This window comes from Nuphar pumila, chromosome 14 (assembly GCF_984573655.1).
Source record: "Nuphar pumila chromosome 14, dmNupPumi1.hap1.1, whole genome shotgun sequence".
Classification (NCBI taxonomy): domain Eukaryota; kingdom Viridiplantae; phylum Streptophyta; class Magnoliopsida; order Nymphaeales; family Nymphaeaceae; genus Nuphar; species Nuphar pumila.
Window position 1 is genome coordinate 86,032,457 of NC_143262.1, and position 20,552 is coordinate 86,053,008.

A 20,552-nucleotide genomic window follows, 5' to 3' on the forward strand; every position below is an offset into this window, starting at 1 on the left:
AAATTATTTCAGACGTTTATCAATTATTATATAAATTATGATAGAAACAAAACTCGTAAAAGCAAATCAGTGGCATTTTCACTCTACACAATGCTAAACGCTTATTTGATTTTTATTTAGGAATGCCTATTATTACAACGATTTGTTCAATGACATTTGTGTGCTACACTTATACAAAAATCAATATTAACAAAAAAACCATATCTTACAAATTGACACTAAAAACACATATAATCTTACAAATCGATATACAACAATTCAGCATAATATATTACGAATCAGTATACGACAATTTAGCATAATGTCTTACAAATTGATATACAACAATTCAGCATAATATATTACAAATCTATATTAACAACCAAAACAATATCTCACAAATCGATACTAGAAAACACATAATATTTTACAAATCGATACACGACAATTCAGCATAATATATTACAGATCGATATTAACAAACACAATAATATCTCATAAATCAAAACTAGGAAACACATGATATCTTACAATTCAATATACGATAATTCAATATAATATATTACAAATCGATATTAATAACCAAAACAATATCTCAAAACACGTGTGCCATATTATATCGATTTTTAAGATGTGTCGATTTGCAAGATATTTGTATTATGATTTTGAAACGTGTGCCTGCAGAATTTATATTGTTACAATTTGCGCGCTTGAGGTGACGATTTGCGTATTCAAAACATGCATGCCAGGTACGTAATTTTGGTTTACAGTTGAGGTTTAGGGTATTAGGGTTTTAGGGTTTAGGGCTAGAGTTTTAGGGTTTGGGGTTTAAGGTTAGGGTTAGGGTTTAGGTTTATGGTTTAGGGATTAGAATTTAGGGTTTAGGTTTAGGTTAGGGTTTAGGGTTTAGAGTTTAGGGTTTAGGGTTTAGGTTTAGGATTTAGGATTTAGGATTTAGGTTCAGGGTTTAGGGTTTATGGGTTTAGGGTTAGGGTTTAGGTTTTAGGGTTTAGGCTTTAGGTTTAGGGTTTAGGGTTAGGGTTAGGGTTTAGTAATATATTATGGGTTTAGAGTTTAGTGTTAGGTTTTAGTAAGATATTAAGTGTTTAGGGTTTATGGTTAGGGTTTAGTAATTATCACATTTGTTACACAATCACCAACATTACAAGTCGTCGCAATATTTGGCTTCATAAGTAAACATTGTAGTACGATTTAACAAAATTAAGTATAAATCAAGGTAACTTTATAATTACACATCGCTACTGCATCAAACATATAAATCATTGTTGCTTTAAACGTATAAATCGTTGCTGCTTCAAACGTACAAATCGTTGTACAAACGCACCTTTCATAAGTACATATCGTTGTAACATTTTGGCTTCATAACTAAACATTGCAGTATGTTTTAGCAAACTTAAGTACAAATTATGGTAACTTCATAAATCATAAATACACATGACTATTGTTTCAAACGTATAAATCATTGTTGCATCGAACGTACAAATCGACTGGTGCAAATGTACAAATCATTGTATAAATCAAACCCTTCATAGGTACATATCATTGTAAATCATAAATCGTTGTTGCTTTAAATGTATAAATCATGAAGGTGGATATGTACAAATCGATTTATTTACATAAGAACAAATCGTGCTAACTATTTTTTTATGCCCAGAAGGTGGATATGTACAAATCGATTTGTTTCAGTATGAAAATAAGAGTTATTTAGCATGAATAGTACAACTAGTTGTAAGATTTAACATTCAGATTTACAAATCGATTTGTTTAGATAAAACTCACTGAAAGGACATAAGTTTTGCTAATCCAACAGTAGAGGAGAAACACCTAGAAGGTGGATGCAGCCAATGGTGGCAACGGTGCTCCGACTACGCTCCAACGGCAATAGACGAAAAAAAGGGGTGCTCCGACGGGAGCAGACAACAACAAAGGGGTGCTCTGATGGCAGTAGACAACGGCAAAGGGTGCTCCCACGGCAACAGACAACAATAAAGATTGCTTCGTCAAAGGGAGCGCCTGTTACAACAGATGGTGCATCGTCAAAGGGTGATCCAAAATGTTTAGGGTGACATATTACAAGGATTTCCTGTTAAAGCAGAGGAGTTTACTCCTTAGGGCAAAAATGATGATGAGATTAACCCTTTCTGGTGGGAGGACATATTTGTCCTTTACTTGAAACGTCATTTTATACTGCTAATGGCGGGAAAGGGTGCTTAGGTCTTTACAAATGCACCTGACTCTGATGCTAAGTGATGTCGACACACATGAGGAAACAAGCCCCACGTGCTTACATATGTGGCACTCATTAAGACCCCGAAGCATGCACTTGCATGTTCCAGGGGGAAACATATAACCTGCTTCGGGCAATTTCCTATGAAAACACTCTTAAAAGTAAACAAAACACACACACAGAGAGAGAGAGAGAGAGAGAGAGAGAGAGAGAGAGAGAGAGAGAGAGAGAGAGAGAGAGAGAGAGAGAGAGAGAGAGAGAGTACAATTAAGGGCAAATAATTTAAGTGGGGCGGCCAGCGCAACAATTCTTGAAAAAGTTGGGCATTTTTCTTTAAATATTTGAAACTTGATGCGTCAAAATGTAAGTGTAACACATGTTAGGTGCTTAACCGTAAATTAGTGGAAAAAAATAATTTAAAATTTTATGTATTACAGTTTCTCAAAAAAATTTTACAGGCTTCTTGCCTAGTGACAAAGGAGTCCTGCAAATCCATCTGTGAGTATAGAGTAATAACGTCAGTAACCCAGTAGTAGTTGGTGATTTTAAAGTTTGTCTGGACAAGGGGCATGATATTATCCCGGACAGCCCTATCCTCTAGTGCACCATTGGCAACTTATTACTGGCTTAAGATCAACTCTGTAAGATCAGACTCCAGTGTGGGCTCCATTAAAGGGCTTCTAGACAAAGGCATCTGTGGAGTGATTTTGGACTCGGCGTGTCATTATCATGGTTGGATCATGTAAATTTGGGTGGTAGTGTCTTCTACCGGGAGTTTTACTTTTACCTCGGCTGGGCAGGCCCAATAACTGATCCGGTTGTGTCGGTGAGGTTCCTTCAGTCATCAACATCATGTCATTGAATATGAATTGTTGCATTCATATGCCTGTTGCAATCTCTTTGTCTCTTTAGTTATAATTTTTTTATTTTGTTTCTGTTTTTGCTCGAGAAACGGGTCCACGGCTAAGAGACCTAATGGCTCAGTCGACCCCAGCAATTCGGCTTACGCAGGAGGGGTGACGCCCATGAGATTTGAACTTAGACTGCTTGACAAGCAAAAGGTCTGCCTCATCCCACTACGGCAAACCCTTAACTATAATTTGCACTGATAGCATCACTAGAAACCCATGATACTCCTGAATTGCTGAAAAAGAATTGCTATTTACTTGAAGTAAAGAATGGTAAAACAACAAATGCAGATCAATGATACATGGGGATAAGTTTAGCCTCATATGGACATGATCAAGTTGGGGTAACATTTGGCCATTGGCGACCTGGCCGTGTAAATGAGCTGGAAATCATAGGTGCAGGTTGTGTTGGCCCAATTAGAACTAATAGATGTGTTCAGCATAGTCCAAATGCTAGGGATCGATTTTAAATTTTATATTTTCGATGACAAAATATGATTTTATGGGCCGAGAAAATATTGCACATTATAGGCCATTGATTTTTGAAGCTTTCTAAAATGTTGCCTATGTGTCATGAATGGATGATCCAAGAACCAGTTCTCACTAACTAAACCATGTAGATCACATTTATAAGGTTAGTCTGGCAAAAATTAAAGAACAAAAAAAAAATGAAAACTCAATGGGATGTCATGGTGACCTGACCAAATCTTACCCTGGTCAGGTTTGTGAAATCTTTGCCAAAGCAATGATAAGGACATGTCATCCTTTGCTGCAAGTTTCAAGCTGGGTGTACTCTCTGGTGGGAAGGAGGACCTTAAGGGTCTTACCAAGCGTAGGTCAAGTTCAAAAAAATGTGGCATTAGGACAACAGAAAAACTGATAAAGGACAACATGCCTGCACTTGTATACGAAAGATGCGGAGCATATTTGGCATCTTGTGAGATGTAACCAAGTTCATGAACTCCAACATTCCTACTTACATGGAGTTCATGAACTTAGTTGTGTTTAGTTATGCTAAATGCACTATATATATATATATATATATATATATATATATATATATATATATATATATATATATATATATATATATAACCTTTTTAGCTTTAACCATTAGGTTGAAAACTATTTAATTAGTAATGATAGGGCGCTCCCAGAGTACCTACTCCCACCTAATAGAAGCTTTAAATTTAAAAAAAAAATGAACTTTTTTTGTTGATCTATGATCTATAAGCATTATTCACTAAAAAAACAAGTTTTGGATCATGTAATTATAGCATACATGTAAGTCTTTTAAGACCTTTAAAAATCAATGGCTCACAATATATCAAAATTTCATGACTTAAAAAATCTGTTTTTTATGTCAAAAAAATATGACCCAAAGCATGATTCCTATCAAATAAACTATGTTGAGTAAGTGGGATTAGGTGATCCCAGAGCACAGCACCCTAGCAATGCTCTTAATTAGTTTATTAAAGTGTACAATCCTCGCTAATGAATTTCCAAAGCTTTGGTTTGATAGGATCCGAGAGGCAAAGAAGGAGGCTCCCTGACCGTAGATGGGGGCGCCCACGGAGTTTTACGCTGCCAGACAATGACCGTAAGTACGACAGGCTAAGACTAATCTCCGAACCCAAGTGCAATTTTTTCCATGTAATATACTAAAAAAGTAAAGCTAGGATTAGGCAACTGAATATCCATCAGAGTTAATGTAAAATGAGCCATCAGCCATCCATAATGAAGGTACTCAAATATGAGGCACTTTAGGTTAAATATAACTTCAATAATCATTGCATATTAACCATTAAGAACAAGAGCCAACTAAAATGTATCCTCTTCTAGTAACACTTTTGTAGTAAGGGATACAAGTTGATCTATCAGTTGGTTTGATCCTAACCCAACATGGGCCACCCAAGTCCCATATACATTATCATGAGCCATCATCCTCAGAAACTATTTAACCCTTTATCCAGTGACTGGAATTTTGCTTCAGACCTGGACAGACTACCAGATGGGTCCCCTTTTTCTCCTTATCTAAAACAGTAAACGAAAATTGTCTACCATGATTTTGTGGCTACTGGTCTAGATCCATCTGGTCAGATCCTTATCTAAATATATAGAAGCAAATAATAAACATCATCATGAATCTCGGTTTCGGTATTTCCTCAGGAAGGGATAATTTCTCAATATTTAAAAAAAAAATAATTTTCTCAAAAAATATCGGTGCATTTAAATTTTAGAAATATCTAAGAAAATATATAAATGTATAACGAAAAACATTAAAATATAAAATGTATAAGAATGTTAATATTATGATAAATTCATGATATTTAAAAATAGGCAATGTTTTGAAAATGTTATGGTTTTTTTGTGGATTATATCGGGCTTTGAAATATCACGATCGATATTTTTCAAACAATTGCTGATATTTGTTACTATGTTTTTAAACAACTGGATCCAGATCTGGACCTAGTTGCGTCCAACCTGTTTTACTTTGCTTGACAGTGCCGCCAATGACTCACTAGAAATTGAAGATCTACGACCAAGCAAGTTACAAAAGTGCAGACTACCATTTTCCTGTGTGTTGATTGCCAACATAAAGGTGTGAAGTTTCGTGTTAGACTGTAATGTTTCCTCACTAGAATATACATACACAAGTACATACGTACGTACGTACACATATACGTACATGTATATATACGTACATGTATATATACGAGGAGAGGTAAAATGATGAATTTTGGGGATTGACCATATGATTTTGATTATGAATAAGTATGACATCTTTATATCTTTAGTTTATGAGAAAAAGTATAAGATAACAAATACCAAGTGGACGGTGACATTTTCAAATCTCTCATTGAATTTAAAATTCTTTTTTTCCTTTACAAAAATATGCTGTTCCGTCGTTACCTGTCCCTCTTTGATCCCCCAACAACCAAATAGACCACCACCTTGGATTCTTAGTCTCTACTGTCTCCTTCATTTGTTTCTATATAAAGAAGAGGATCCCAAGAACACAAACACCAATTGAAGACTAAGGGGGAGAAGAAAGATGGCAGCCAATATCAACCTTCCTCCAGGCTTCAAGTTCTATCCAACAGACAAAGAGCTCGTTCTTCAATATCTCTACAGGAAAGTCATGCTTATTCCTTGTTACCCAGACATTATTGAGGAGATTGATCTCTATAACTATCACCCATGGGAACTACCAGGTCTCTCTCTCTCTCTCTCTCTCTCTCGTTTGGAGATAGATCTCTATAACTATCACCCATGGGAAATGCGATCTCTCTCTCATTTGGATCTCTGTAACAAATATCGCGATCTTGCGAGAAATTGCTTGAAAGTTTAAAACGGCAATTTCTCGCGAGATTTTCAAACCGTGACAAATATCGCGATATTTACCATTTTAGCAGATATTATTTATCACGAGATTTTTATTTTTAAATGTATTTTATTTATATTTTCTTATAAAATATATTTTTTATTGCCGAGATTTTGCCGAAAAAAATGCAAGATTTATGAAAATTTTCTAAATCTGCCGAGTTTTTGACTCCCCAGATTTTTGCCGTTTTTTTACTTTTGTCACTATGGTTTGGATATAGATCTCTATAACTATCACCCATGGGAAATACGACCTCTCTCTCTCTCTATTTCTCTCTCGCATGTGTAAAAACCCTCCCTGCATATAAATAGTCTCTATAAAGTATTTTAGATCTTAATTATGTAAAATGTTGTTATTGGCATTTTGGATGTTTCATGTTTGTGGTATAGGTTTTAAAGTAATATAATCTCAAATAGTAAATAAGAAATTAAGATTGGCAGGTTAGCTGGTATATCAGTATTCTTCTGATTCTTCATTCTTTTGGATACAAATAAATCAGAGAAACAAATTTTGGAATTGCACTGGCATTTACCAACATGATGGGCAAGAGTCGGAACTCAGAGGATGGTTACAAATACAAGTTGCCCAAGTGATAAAAATTACTCTATGATCATTACCCAATGATCATTGTATAACATATTTCACATGTGTTTGCTCAGGTAAGACTTTGGGTGGCAATAAAGAGTGGTATTTCTATAGCCAAAGGCTAAGAAACCAGAGAAAGAACTCTATAGAGTACGTTCCTGCTGCATCAGGACATTGGAGGGTCACAGGCATCAATGAGTCCATATCAAATGGAAGCAAAGTTGTTGGGTGCAAGAGGTCTCTAGTTTTTTACATTGGAAAGCCTCCCAATGGGACTAAGACCAATTGGGCAATGGATGAGTATAGCCTCTTGGACTCCGCAACCAAAGTTTCTAGGAAGCGTGGGGCTTCAAAAGCTGTGAGTCTTTCTCTCTCTCTATAAAAGAATAGATAACAATTGCAGGGAGTAGAGGGTAGGTGCTTGCAATAGGTGCTTGATGGGTTTTTCAGGTTTTTTTAGTTTAATTTTTAAATTCTGACCCTAAATATGTGATTTATGTATGGGTTTTTTATAAGGTTCAGAAAATCAAACCTTTTAAAATCTTTGTAAATTTTTGAGGCTCCAAATATCATTTTTTCATCGAAAACACATGATCCAGGTGTGGATTTCTCTTAAATCGACCATGCCCAACACATTTATGGGGTCGGAACTGCAAAAAAAAATACCGAAAGAACAGAAAGACCCATCAAGCACGTATCGCAAGCACCTAACGTTCAAACACATGATCCAGGAGATTGGGTCCTACGTAGAAAATTCAAGAGGACTTTGATTCTGTGTCCAGTTATGGTGCTAGATGAGATCTTTTTTCGTTTGAATGACTTGGATGAAATAAGTTCACCAAGTTACTCCAATAAAAGATTCTTTCCCTAGCAGTACTCTCTCTCTCTCTAAAAGAATAAATAACAATTGCAGGTGTTAGGTGATTGGGTCCTATGCAGAATTCAAGAGAGGGACTTTGATTCTGAGTCCAGTTATGGTGATGATGATGATGGAAGAGAGCTTTCATGTCTAGATGAGATATTTTTTTCCTTGGATGACTTGGATGAAATAACTTCACCAAGTAACTCCAATAAAAGATTCTTTCCCTAGCAATTCCTGTCTCTCGCTTTTTCCTTTTTTGTTGCTTTTGTATTGTGAGTTGTAATTGAGAATGCAATGGAAAATATGCTGATATGGCCAAGAATATTTTCCTTTGCTTTTATAGTAAAAACATGTCCCTGCGTGGTGAGGGTGGAGCCCAACCAGCACTCTTTGGTGTGCTTGTGATTAGCCAACTTTCCCATGTATTGATGATGGTGGTACTTGAGCCAAACTGTCATTTTTTTATTTTTTCAGCATGGTGCTAGCGTACGCACATACTGTCGTGCATGACTAATGCAAATGCACACTCGTTACATTTTTTTGTGTGTTTTTTCATATAGACAATGAGACAGGGTCAGGTTAGAGGCACCTCTCTCTCACGGATGAACGGCATCTAGGATTACCGCCAATGCCTTGGATGCCGTTCATCCATGTGATAAACAGCAATCCAAACACCATGGTTGGATAGTTTATCTCTACGATGAGCCCCCACAATTTTTTCACAGGCATTCATAGCATGCAGATGAATGGCATCTAAAGCACAAAAAATGAACGGCTGAAAACCAAGAAAAAATGGCGGTGTTGGGTAGGATAAACGGTATCCAAGGCACCTCTGGGAGATTTTAATTCTTTAAAAAAAAATGAAAGACATTCATGGTAGGCAGGGAGGGGGAACCCCCAGAGGCAAGGAGTTTTACACTAGACACCGAAACAGGACCACGGTTAACGTGTCACCTCTCGTACATATTCAAGATGTCCAAACCATATCTGTGGTTTCTTTTCGAATATATAATAAAAAAATGGACAATGGATTGGTTTACACCCTTATGTTTTTTTTCGAGCAAAAAATTTTAAAAAAGTTTCGTGGTCTTTTTTTTTGTTTTTGACAATAAGTTTTCATTAAGTATACACAAAATTAATTAAATAATCAAATAAAACATCCATCAGACTAATCACCTGTGCACCAAAACTATGTTGTAAGATAAAATGCCAAAATAAGTGTTAAAACTAAGGGGGGCAGATCAGGTCATGCTGAACTGAGCGTTTTTGCTCATGCCGACATTGGCCTTTTGCATTTTGGATGAATGCCACGTGGTTTTGTTGACTTTTGAGCTTTTTAAAATGCAAATAGGCGATGGCGGCATGAGAAAAAAGGCTCATGTTCAGCATGACATGATCTGCCCTTCTTAGTTTAACACTTATTTTGGCATTTTATCTTACAACATAGTTTTGGTGTATAGGTGATTAGTTTGGTGGATCTTTTATTTAATTATTTAATTAATTTTGTGTATACCATATGCGATATTGTGATCATAAAAGAAGTCATACATATTATTTGATTGATAGTAATTACCTTCTTTAGCAATCTTGTTTTCCTGCAATTGATCATACTTGAGGTATAGTTTAGACTTCACCTTACAAATTGCTCATCATTTATTTTTATCTGACTTTCTTGTACTCGGATATAAAATATAGTAAACTTGTTGAGCTTGCGAGGCTAATATGAATGATTCATATGTTCCAAACCTTGATTTATGATTCACCTCTATAATGCCGGAGGCTTTGTCGACTCTTGTTGATGTGTGATCAAACCAATGACACTTGAATAAAGTTAAGCTATTATTTGTGCCTAAGTAAGTCAACTCCATTATTTCTTCTATAACATCGTAGTGGTCATGTTCATTTTCACCGTAGCCGGTACCCTTAACGCACACGCAACTTTTCATTGTTGACTTGTTGACACTGTAGTCTTTTGTATGGAATCGATAACCATTTATGATGTACCCGTTGTAACATTGCACAACTTTGAACAAACCATTTTGTAAATCACATATTCCTTGATCTTTAACATCACCATGGCGGACCTACAAGCATAAACAATGATTGTGATCATGATCAATTAAGTATCTTATTGTTGTTTACAGGGAAAGAATGTATACAATCGTCTTTACCAACTCTTTCAACCATGCCATAAACTTATTTTCACATTCTTTCTGTACTTCTGCATCAGTGAGACACTACAAGAAAATTGTTAATTAGCGACGGAAATTAGCGACGGATTTTTTCCGTCGCTAATTAGCGACAGATTAGCTAGAGATAGAATCTGTCGCTAATTCGCGACGGATTAGCGAAGAAACAAATTTTATCCCTAATCTGTCGCTACTTAGCGACGGATTAGCGACTAAATTTTTTGTCGCTACTTTTTATTACAAGAACACCATTTTAGCGATGGATTTAAAGAGGGAACTCTATCGTCGCTAATCCGTCGCTAATTAGCGACGGATTAGTGACAATATATATTTCGTCGCGGTTTTTGTATTTTGATTTAGCGACGGCTTAGCGACGGAATGTTTCCGTCGCTAAGCCGTCGCTAAATATCGCGTAAATCCCTAATCCCATCCCTCTTTCTCTTTTTCCTGTTTCGCTGTATTGCTCCCGCCCGCCGCCCTCTCCCTCCCGCCGCCCGTCGGCTCTCGCCACCGTCCGGCCGCCGCCGCCGCCGCCTCGCCGACGATCCTCGCTGCCGACCTCCCTGCTTGGCTAGCGGCTGCGCCAGGGACTCCGAGCACCGGCGACCCGCCGCCGACCTCTTCCTCCTCCCTGCTGTTCCTCTGTGGCTGCTGCCGGGAGGTGTTGTCTCCCCTTCGCCGGCGACTCGCAACCGGCGTCCTCAGCCGCCGACGACCGACGATCCTCCCTGCAGCCACCTCTTCGCCTCCGCTCTGAGTTCCGGCGACCCAGTGGCCCCCGAGCTTCGCTCCAGGTCTCCCCCTCTCTGCTGTCGACTGCGCCGGCCACCGGCGACCTCGCCAGCCGCCGCTCCCCGTGCTTTCCGGCAGGGGGTGTCGACCCCCTACCGGAAAGGCATGGGGGGTCGACCCCCTGCGTTTCCGGTAGGGGTGGTCGACCCCCTGCCGGAAAGGCATGGGTGGTCGACCCCCTGCCGAAAACGCAGGGGGTCGACCCCCCCTGCCGTAAAGGCACGGCAGGGGGTCAACCCCCCATGCCGGAACTGCCTTTCCGGCAGGGGGTTTAACCCCCTTCCCTGCCGGAAAGGCAGGTGGTTTAACTGGCTAGGTTGAGATTTAAAATTCAAAAAAAAATTTAATTATAAAAAAAAAATCAAATCGAAATCAACTGGCTAGGTTGAGATTTAATCAATTGTGGTTAGTTAGAGTATTTCATAAATTTTTATCAATTTGTTAGTTTGTTCTAGTTAGAGTAGTTCATAAATTTTTATCAATTTGTTAGTTTGTTAATGTCTACTGATAGTTAGTTTTACTTCAATTTGTTTTCTTGAAATCTGGTTAGTTAGAGTATTTCAATCTATTAGTCTTTTATAATTATATTTTTCTTAGATAGATTGGTATTTAATGTTCTAACAATCAGTTAGTTAGATTAGGGCTATTTGAATTCTTTATGATAGTGGTGGTTAAACGGAGTTCACATCTTTTCTAGTAAACTAATTGATTGATTTACTATTCCTTTGCTAAGTAGTTCAGATTAGAAATTGTCTATGACTTTATGTTAGTCGACTGGTTCAACATGTTATAGCTGGTTTGTTAAATTAGCATCTTCTAGTTAGATTTGGCTTAACATATATACTATTTTTCTTTTCTCTTCTTTCAATTAGTTAGAGTTGTTTTAATTTGTTTTAATTTTTTTAGTTAGTGTTTCATCTTGTTTCATGATTAGTTAGTTTGTTACTTAATTTGTTTTGTTTTTGTGCAGATTTTTCAACGGAACCAACTCGTGCTCGGCCACCTGTGGTAAGTAAATGACAAAAACAATGCAAATCGGGTAAATACCCGTGGTGAGTAAGTGATGCAAACGTATCACATGTTATTTAATTTATTGAATGCAACACTTTATTGTTCACACACTCACTTAGTTGTTGATATCTAGGACTGCTTTGTTGGAGTTCGGAGATCATGCTGAGCATGATTTTAATGTAGAAATATGGAAGTCTTCTTATTTTTGGAGTACGGAGTCCATGCTAAGCATGGTAGTAGTTAGTGAGATATTGAAGTGTGTTTGTTGCAGGTACATGTTTGCCATTTATTTGATATGAATGATTATGATGTATTGCAATGTTTGATGTAATTGTATCCATGCTTGCATGTAGTTACTTTCAATTTGATTTTGACTTCCATGTGAAATTTTATAATAAAAGCATGCTTCAAATGATTGTATCATGTCATTAATAGTTTGCACATGAAAATATTAAGTTATCAATGCATGCATCAAAATTCTTGTTATTGTTTGACATAGTATATTGCATGATAAATTTGATATTTTCTTCATCGTCGCATTCTGATTGTTTTTTTCTTAATTCGTTAGGATACTATTCGTAACATCATACGACAGAATGACTGCAAACCGTGAATGGATGTACCGTAGGATAGTGGACAATGAGTTATCGCATGAATATATGGATGGTGTCGATAGTTTTATTGAATTTGCAACGGCGAGTGTCAGTACGGTAGATCCCACAGGTCGGATTAGGTGTCCCTGCAAGATTTGTAAGAATAATCGATTTGTAGAACCTCATGGCATTAGACATCACCTATACAGGAAGGGTTTTGTGAGTGATTATCAGAACTGGGCGTTTCATGGAGAAGAATTTAGAAACGATTTTGATGCACGGGTGAATGTGATGCACGATAATCCATATACGAATTTGATATTTGATGCTGCAGGAACAGAACTGGGTTCTGCTATGAGTTCTAGTGATATAAGAACTGTCGTAGATGAAGAATCACCAAACGATGCAGCTAGTAGATTTTATGATTTACTTAAAGATGCTGATGAGCCACTTTGGAACGGTTGTGAGAGTCACACTATCTTGTCTGCAGTTCTTCAACTAATGAATTTGAAGTCCGAGTATAATTTGAGTCAATCATGTTTTGACCGTTTGTGCATGATTGTGAAGAGTATGTTGCCTAAAGATGAGAAATTGCCACAAAATTTCTATCGTGCGAAAGTTATGGTCAACGCTCGAGGTATGGGTTACAAAAAGATTGATGCTTGTCCAAATCACTGCATGTTGTATTTCAAGGAGCAGGAAAACGACATATCATGCCCGTCATGTGGGCATCCTCGGTTCAAGCCAAAGACAAGAGGCAATGGTAGCACGAGATCAAAGGAAGTTTCATACAAGTCGCTCCGCTACTTTCCTATCACTCCTAGATTGCAGCGATTGTATATGTCTTCAAAGACAGCTAAACACATGAGATGGCATGCAAATAAAGTTCGACACGATGAAAACAAGATCACGCATCCTGTTGACGCTGAAGCTTGGAAGCACTTTGATCGTACTCATCAGAACTTCGCAATGGAAGTGCGAAATGTTAGACTCGGTCTATGTACAGATGGATTTAATCCATTTGGGGGTAGATCAACTCCATACTCATGCTGGCCAGTATTTGTAACTCCATACAACCTTCCACCAAGCTTGTGTATGAAACGTCCAAATCTTTTCTTGTCTCTGTTGATCCCTGGTCCGACCTCACCTGGCCAAAATCTTGATGTATATCTAAGGCCATTGATTGATGAATTAAAAGTACTGTGGGATGACGGTGTTACCACGTATGATGCCCACAAAAAACAAAATTTCAACATGAAGGCCGCTGTTCTATGGACAATCAGTGACTTCCCTGCATATGGTATGTTATCCTGTTGGAGCACACATGGGAGGTTGGCTTGTCCGTACTGCATGGAGGATTCCAAAGCTTTTAGATTGAGGCATGGAAGGAAGCCTTGCTGGTTTGATTGCCATCGTTGATTTCTACCCAGCGATCATCCGTTCCGACGTCAAAAGAATGCATTTACAGCAGGCACAACTGAAATGGAAGGTCCATCCTCAAGATTGTCTGGCATAGAGATTTTAAGAAGATTGCGATACTTTCCAGATGTATTAACAGATGCCCGCAGTCCTACACCCTTCCGTGGATTTGGGAAGGAACACAATTGGACGAAAAAATCTATTTTTTGGGAACTACCGTATTGGCCGACCCTATTGATACGACATAATTTGGATGTGATGCATGTAGAGAAAAATGTGTTTGATAATGTGTTCAATACAGTAATGAATATTAAAGGAAAAACGAAGGATAATCCGAAGGCCCGTATGGATTTAAAATTAATATGTAAAAGACCAGAATTGGAACTCAAAGAGTATAATGGCAAAGTACTGAAACCAAAGGCGAAGTACGTGCTCGGACCTGATCAAATAAAACATATATGTCAATGGTTGAGACAACTGAGATTTCCAGATGGATATGTCTCTAACATTGCTCGGGCTGTGAAGATTGACGATGGACAGTTATATGGGTTGAAGAGCCATGATTGTCATATCTTTATGCAACGATTGATACCCCTAGCATTCCATGATATGTTAGACAAACCTATATGGGGGGTATTGTCTGAGTTGAGCGGATTTTTCAGAATATTGTGCGCATCGGAGGTCATTGTATCAGATGTAAAGAATCTCGAGGACTCTGTCATCACCACTGTTTGTCTGTTAGAAAAGATATTTACGCCAGCATTTTTCGATGTTATGGAACATTTGATCATACATTTGCCATATGAACTAAGGGTTGGTGGCCTTGTGCAATATCGATGGATGTACCCATTTGAAAGATATATGTTTTTTTATATTTGTCTCTTTAATGACAGATATTTAAAATTTGAAATGTATATTCTTGTCAGATGCATGTTCGACCTAAAAAAAAAGGTTCGTAATAAAGCAAGAGTAGAAGGCGCTATTTGTGAGGCGTACACTTTAGAAGAGATTTCAAATTTCTCATCTATGTACTTCGAACCTCATATTTCAACACGTTACACATGCCCGCCCCGTAACGATGATGGAGAACAAGTAACTGTAGCTGACAAGCTGTCGATATTTCAACGACTTGGGCATGCATTTGGTAGTTGCCGATCAAGGCTATTGACAGATCGAGAGCAAGATGCAGCACACATCTATATTCTTTTTAATTGTTCAGCGATCGACCCATACATCGAGTAAGTATATGTATATGCAACTCAATTATAAATCCTTTTATGTTCTATATGTGGATACATGGCTCGGTAATATAAGTATTTGTGGTTTGCAGACGATTTGATCTGGAGTTGCAAAGCAAAGTTTCACATCTCACTAATGCAGAAGTACAACAAGAACGTGAAACTAAGTTTGTGGAGTGGTTGAAATAGTTGGTAAAGAAGCTAACATAAATTTTGTACTTATAAACAACACTAAGTTACTTAATTGATCGTGATCACAATAATTGTTTATGTCTGTGCATAGGTTCGCCATGGTGATGTTAAAGATCAAGGAATATGTGATTTAGAAAATGGTCCGACCAAAGTTGTGCAATGCTACAACCGGTATATCGTAAATGGTTATCGATTCCATACAAAAGACTACGGTATAAACAAATCAACGATAAATAGTGGCGTGTGTGTCAAGGGTAGCAGCTACGGTGAAAATGAACATGATTACTACGGTGTTATAGAGGAAATAATGGAGTTGACTTACTTAGGCATGAATAACAGGGTTACGGTATTCAAGTGTCATTGGTTTGATCCAACTGCAACAAGACTCGACAAAGCTTCAGGCATTGTGGAGGTAAATCATAAATCCAAGTTTGGAACATATGAACCATTCATATTAGCCTCGCAAGCTCAACAAGTTTATTATACTTCATATCCGAGTATAAAAAAGTCAGATAGAAATGAATGGTGGGCAGTTTGCAAGGTGAAATCCAAACTATACCCCGAGTATGATCAGTTACAAGAAGATGAGTTAGCTGAAGACAGTGATTACCATCAATCAGATGATGTCTGTGACTTCGCTTATGATCACGATGTTGCGCATGATATGCATGTCATATCTCCATTGGCTGATGAAACATTCATAGAGGAATGTGATCCAAATGATGTACCAAGTGGATGGGCAAACAATGAAGAAGAAGAAGAAGAAGAAGAAAGTCAAACTAGTGACGAGGAAGAATTCTCAAGCTAGTGAGCAAAATCTTATACTACAAACCTCTATTTAAATGCATTGTAATACTTGATGTGAGTTGTATTGCAATACTTGGTGTGAATGATTAAAAATTTTATTTCAATGTATTGTAATACTTGATACGAATGATTCGAATGCATTGTAATACTTGATGTGAATGATTTCAATTATCTGAATATATTATAATTTATGCAATTAACGAATGATTTGAATTAGTGCAATACTTGATGTCAATGATTTGAATTATTTGAATGCATTGCAATGCTTGATGTGAATGACTTGAATGCATTGTAATACTTGATGTGAATTATTTGAATGTATTGTATGACATATGTTATTTGTTAGAATATGGTTCGTGGAGGTTATAGTGGTCGCTCATCCAGTAGTAGCCAGGCTCAACCTTCATCTTCACGGGCTCCTGTGATAGGTATATCATATAACTAATTAGATGCTTTATTAGTTCAAATGCACATTCTGAGAACTTGGTGTGTATTTTTTTACAGATGATGTTGCGCCTGTACACGACCCACCTACACCAGTTGATCGCACAAGTCAACAGCCAACACAGGAAACAGGGTCTTCTCAGGCTGGCACAAGAAGACTCATTCGAATAGTGTATATCGATAATCGACCGTAAGTATTTTGTTTTCAATTATTGCATATCTTTTAAATATTTTATATTAATATTTACTGTGTAACAATTCATGTGCAGCACGAGGTTTGAGCCACAAGAAGTAGTATGGGAGATTAGGAATTCACTTCTTCAACATCTACCAGGACCAGTTGCTCAATGGAAAGAGTACCCAAAGGAGGTATTAGACAGATTGTGGTCCTCATTCATGGTATACAGTTGTTCCTCATAGTTAATGTGTTTCATATTTAATTTATTTAAGCAATGTCTACTAACTTTTTGAAAATATTTGTAGGCTTCGAATCGCTTTGCAACTACGGTGGAAGAAAATGATGCAAGGAAGGTGTGGCAGAAGGTGGCTGCCAATCGATTTGCAGACATGCTGCACACTATGAAGACTGCAGCAAAAAAAGCATCTGGCGTAGTAGATGATCTATTACTGTGGAAGGGCCATGGTCCTATTACTATCAGGAGAGATTACTGGGATGAAATGTGCGATATGTGGGCGGGAGATGCATTTAAAAATCGCTCTGCGAAGGCTTCACAAAATCGATCGAAGATGCCCGAAGCCCATCTACACACAGGTGGATCTAAGACATTTGGGAGCCACCTAAAGAAAATGGTAACTCATCAATATATAATATTAATTTTATAAGTATTGTTACAAATTTGTGTACTAAATCTTTTGTCATTTAACTTCGCAGGAAGCAGAAAAAGGAGGCAGTGTACCATATAAGGATGTGTTTGTAGAAACACATAAACAGAAGACCACGGGAGTCTTCGTATCAGAGAAGGCGAGAACGACAACGATATGTATTAATTCTATTAATAATCATTGCAATATATATGCAAGTCATCATAATGTTATCATTAATTATTAATGAATACTTTAAACATTATTTTGTAGGAGGCATATGAGCAACAAATGGTAGAGCGATATGGCGAAGACGCTACTCAGCATCCATCATTTGATCCTACAGCATGGGTGACTGCAGCAGGTGAACCCAAAAAAGGTCGCGTGTTCGGGTTTGGGAGTAATATGAATACTTCACCAGTTATTGGTTCTTCCAGTTACGGCTCACCAACTTCTTGCGCCGACATAAGCTCCAAGCAGCCGACTATTCTTTTCGGTGATGATGTACGCGAGATCATTAATGAATCACTGAATAACTACTTCCAATACACCGTCGCCCCCTTTCTCCGAAATGAGATCAAGGCCGCTGTTCAGGATAGGGGATCTTCGATTTCAGGTCCCTCTCAGGTATAATCACATATATAGTTTTTTTTACTGTCTTAAAGCACATCTGAGCATGGTAGAATCACATATAGAGTTTTTCTAGATGCCTTAGAACACATATGAACATGCTATAATCACATATTCAATTTTTTTACTGCCTTAGCACACATATGAGCATGATAGAATCACATATATATATATATATATATATATATATATATATATATATATATATATATATATATATATATATATATATATATATATATATATTTAACTTTTTGTCTGTCTTAGAGCACATATGAGCATGATAGAATCACATATAAAGTTTTTTTGATTGCATTAGAACACATAAGCATGCTATAATCACATATTCAGTTTTTTTATTGCCTAAGAACACATATGAGCATATTATAATCACATATTCTGTTTTTTGACTGCCTTAGCACACATATGAACATGCTATAATAACATATAGAGTTTTTTAACTGCCTTAGAACACATATGAACATGTTATATATCATTTATGATAGAATCACATATAAAATTTTTGGCTTTGCCTGCCTTAGAGCACATATGAGCATGCTATATTCACATATTCAATTTTTTTACTGCCTTAGCACACATACGAGCATGATCGAATCACATATATAGTTTTTTGCCTGCCTTAAAGCACATCTGAGCATGGTAGAATCACATATAGAGTTTTTTTATATGCCTTAGAACACATATGAACATGCTATAATCACATATTCAATTTTTTGACTGCCTTAGCACACATATGAGCATGATAGAATCACATATAGAGTTTTTTTATTGCCTTAGATCACACATGAGCACATGATAGAATCACATATAGTGTGTAATTTATTTCATTATATTTTGTTTATCAATACTGACTGTTCTTTTCTTGTGTAGGCTGCTAGCGATAATCAGGGTAGTGGAGCTGAAGGGACAGATAAAGACAATGAACAAGAAGACGCACAAAATCTTGGCGATGATTAGAGGACTGTGTTGAAGAAGTTCTATTTTTTTTATTTTTCTTAATTGTAATTGTTGAATTGTAAATAATTAAACTTCTTAGTTTTAAGGTGGAACGATTAATTATTATAGATACTTGTTATATGAATTTTTTTGTGTGGTTTGTTTTTTATTTACAGGAAATATAAATTGTACAGGAAATATAAATTGTACAGTTCTCGGTAATTAATTTTTAAATAATTTTTTTTTTATTTTTTTCGTTTTTGCGACGGATTAGCGACGGATGATTCCGTCGCTATTCATATTAATCTAGCGACGGCTTAGCGACGGAATTAAATCCGTCGCCACGCCGTGGTCGCCGTTTAGTACCGGCGGATTGGCGACGGAATATAGCGCTCGTTATTCCGTCGCAATTAGCGACGGACTTGGCGACGGAATTATTCCGTCGCCAGTTAGCGTCGAAATATTCGCGACGTAAGCATACTGTCGCCGCGTTGTCGCTAATCCGTCGCTAACATGGTTAGCGACGGATTAGCGACGGAATGTGGTTGTCGCTAATCTACTGCTTTGTTGTAGTGAGATGTGAAAGTTTTCTTTGCAACTCCAGATCAAATCGTCTGCACTTAACAAAAACTTATTTTACCGAACCATTCACGGTTTGCAGCCATTTTGTCCTATAATATTATAGATATTATCATCATCAATTAAAAGAGAATCTTAATAATCATATGATAAAAAAATATCTAATTTATCTATTAATTCTTGTTTGATGATTGTTTGTGAGCAATTTTTTGAATGCGTAAATTTTTGTGTGTAACACTATCACATCATATTTATATACAACACGAAAATATTTAGAAATATGAAATCATATTTCATAAAATGATACATTTATTTGAAGCATGTTATCAGGATACAATTTTACATGGAAGACATAATCAAATGAAAAATAACTTTGTGCAAGCATGGATACAGACACATCAAACATTGCAATACATTCAAATCATTTATATCAAAACATATATCAAACATGTACCTACAACAAACACATTCCAATAACCCACTAACTACTACCATGCTGAGCATGTAATCTGTACTCCAAAAATAAAAACACTTTTATTCTCATACATTAAAATCATGCTCAGCATAATCTCCAAACTTCATCAAAGCAGTCCTAGATATCCATAACTAAGTGAGTGTGTGAACAAAAAAGTGTTGTATCCAATAAATTAAATAACATGTGATGCGTTTGCATCACTTACCACGGGTATTTACCCGATTTAAATTGCTTATGCCTTTGTATTTTTTCTTATTTCTGTTTGCATTGCATTTTTAGCCACATGCGATGCTTAGCACTAAGCATCGCACAATTAGCTCAACAATGTATCTGTGAAGCACAAATATACAGTACAATACAGGGAGATGGGCCGAGGGGTTACCTGCGAGGTCGCCAAAGACGGGGGTAAGGCGTCGGGGATGTCTGGAACACGAGTG

The 20,552-nt window shown here is 37.0% G+C and overlaps 2 protein-coding genes across 4 annotated transcripts; both read left to right on the plus strand.

Annotated features, from left to right (window-relative positions):
• Positions 1-6,178: 6,178 nt before the first annotated feature.
• XND1 (xylem NAC domain 1) lies at positions 6,179-8,396 on the plus strand. The gene is made up of 3 exons (XM_089987919.1): positions 6,179-6,350; positions 7,180-7,463; positions 8,019-8,396. The coding sequence occupies exons 1-3, from the start codon at positions 6,191-6,193 to the stop codon at positions 8,193-8,195; spliced, it is 621 nt and encodes a 206-aa protein (XP_089844045.1). The 5' UTR covers positions 6,179-6,190; the 3' UTR covers positions 8,196-8,396.
• Positions 8,397-11,934: 3,538 nt separating this feature from the next.
• On the plus strand, positions 11,935-19,429 carry LOC149817230 (uncharacterized). Of its 3 annotated transcripts, XM_089987971.1 has the most exons (3): positions 16,459-16,636; positions 16,713-16,842; positions 18,996-19,429. In XM_089987971.1, the coding sequence occupies exons 1-3, from the start codon at positions 16,558-16,560 to the stop codon at positions 19,093-19,095; spliced, it is 309 nt and encodes a 102-aa protein (XP_089844097.1). In that variant the 5' UTR covers positions 16,459-16,557; the 3' UTR covers positions 19,096-19,429. The 3 variants fall into 3 exon arrangements, 2 of the variants coding, with proteins under 2 accessions (XP_089844097.1, XP_089844096.1); XR_016427741.1 differs by lacking the exons at positions 16,459-16,636; positions 16,713-16,842 and adding an exon at positions 11,935-11,956; XM_089987970.1 differs by lacking the exons at positions 16,459-16,636; positions 16,713-16,842 and adding an exon at positions 17,871-18,101.
• Positions 19,430-20,552: the final 1,123 nt, after the last annotated feature.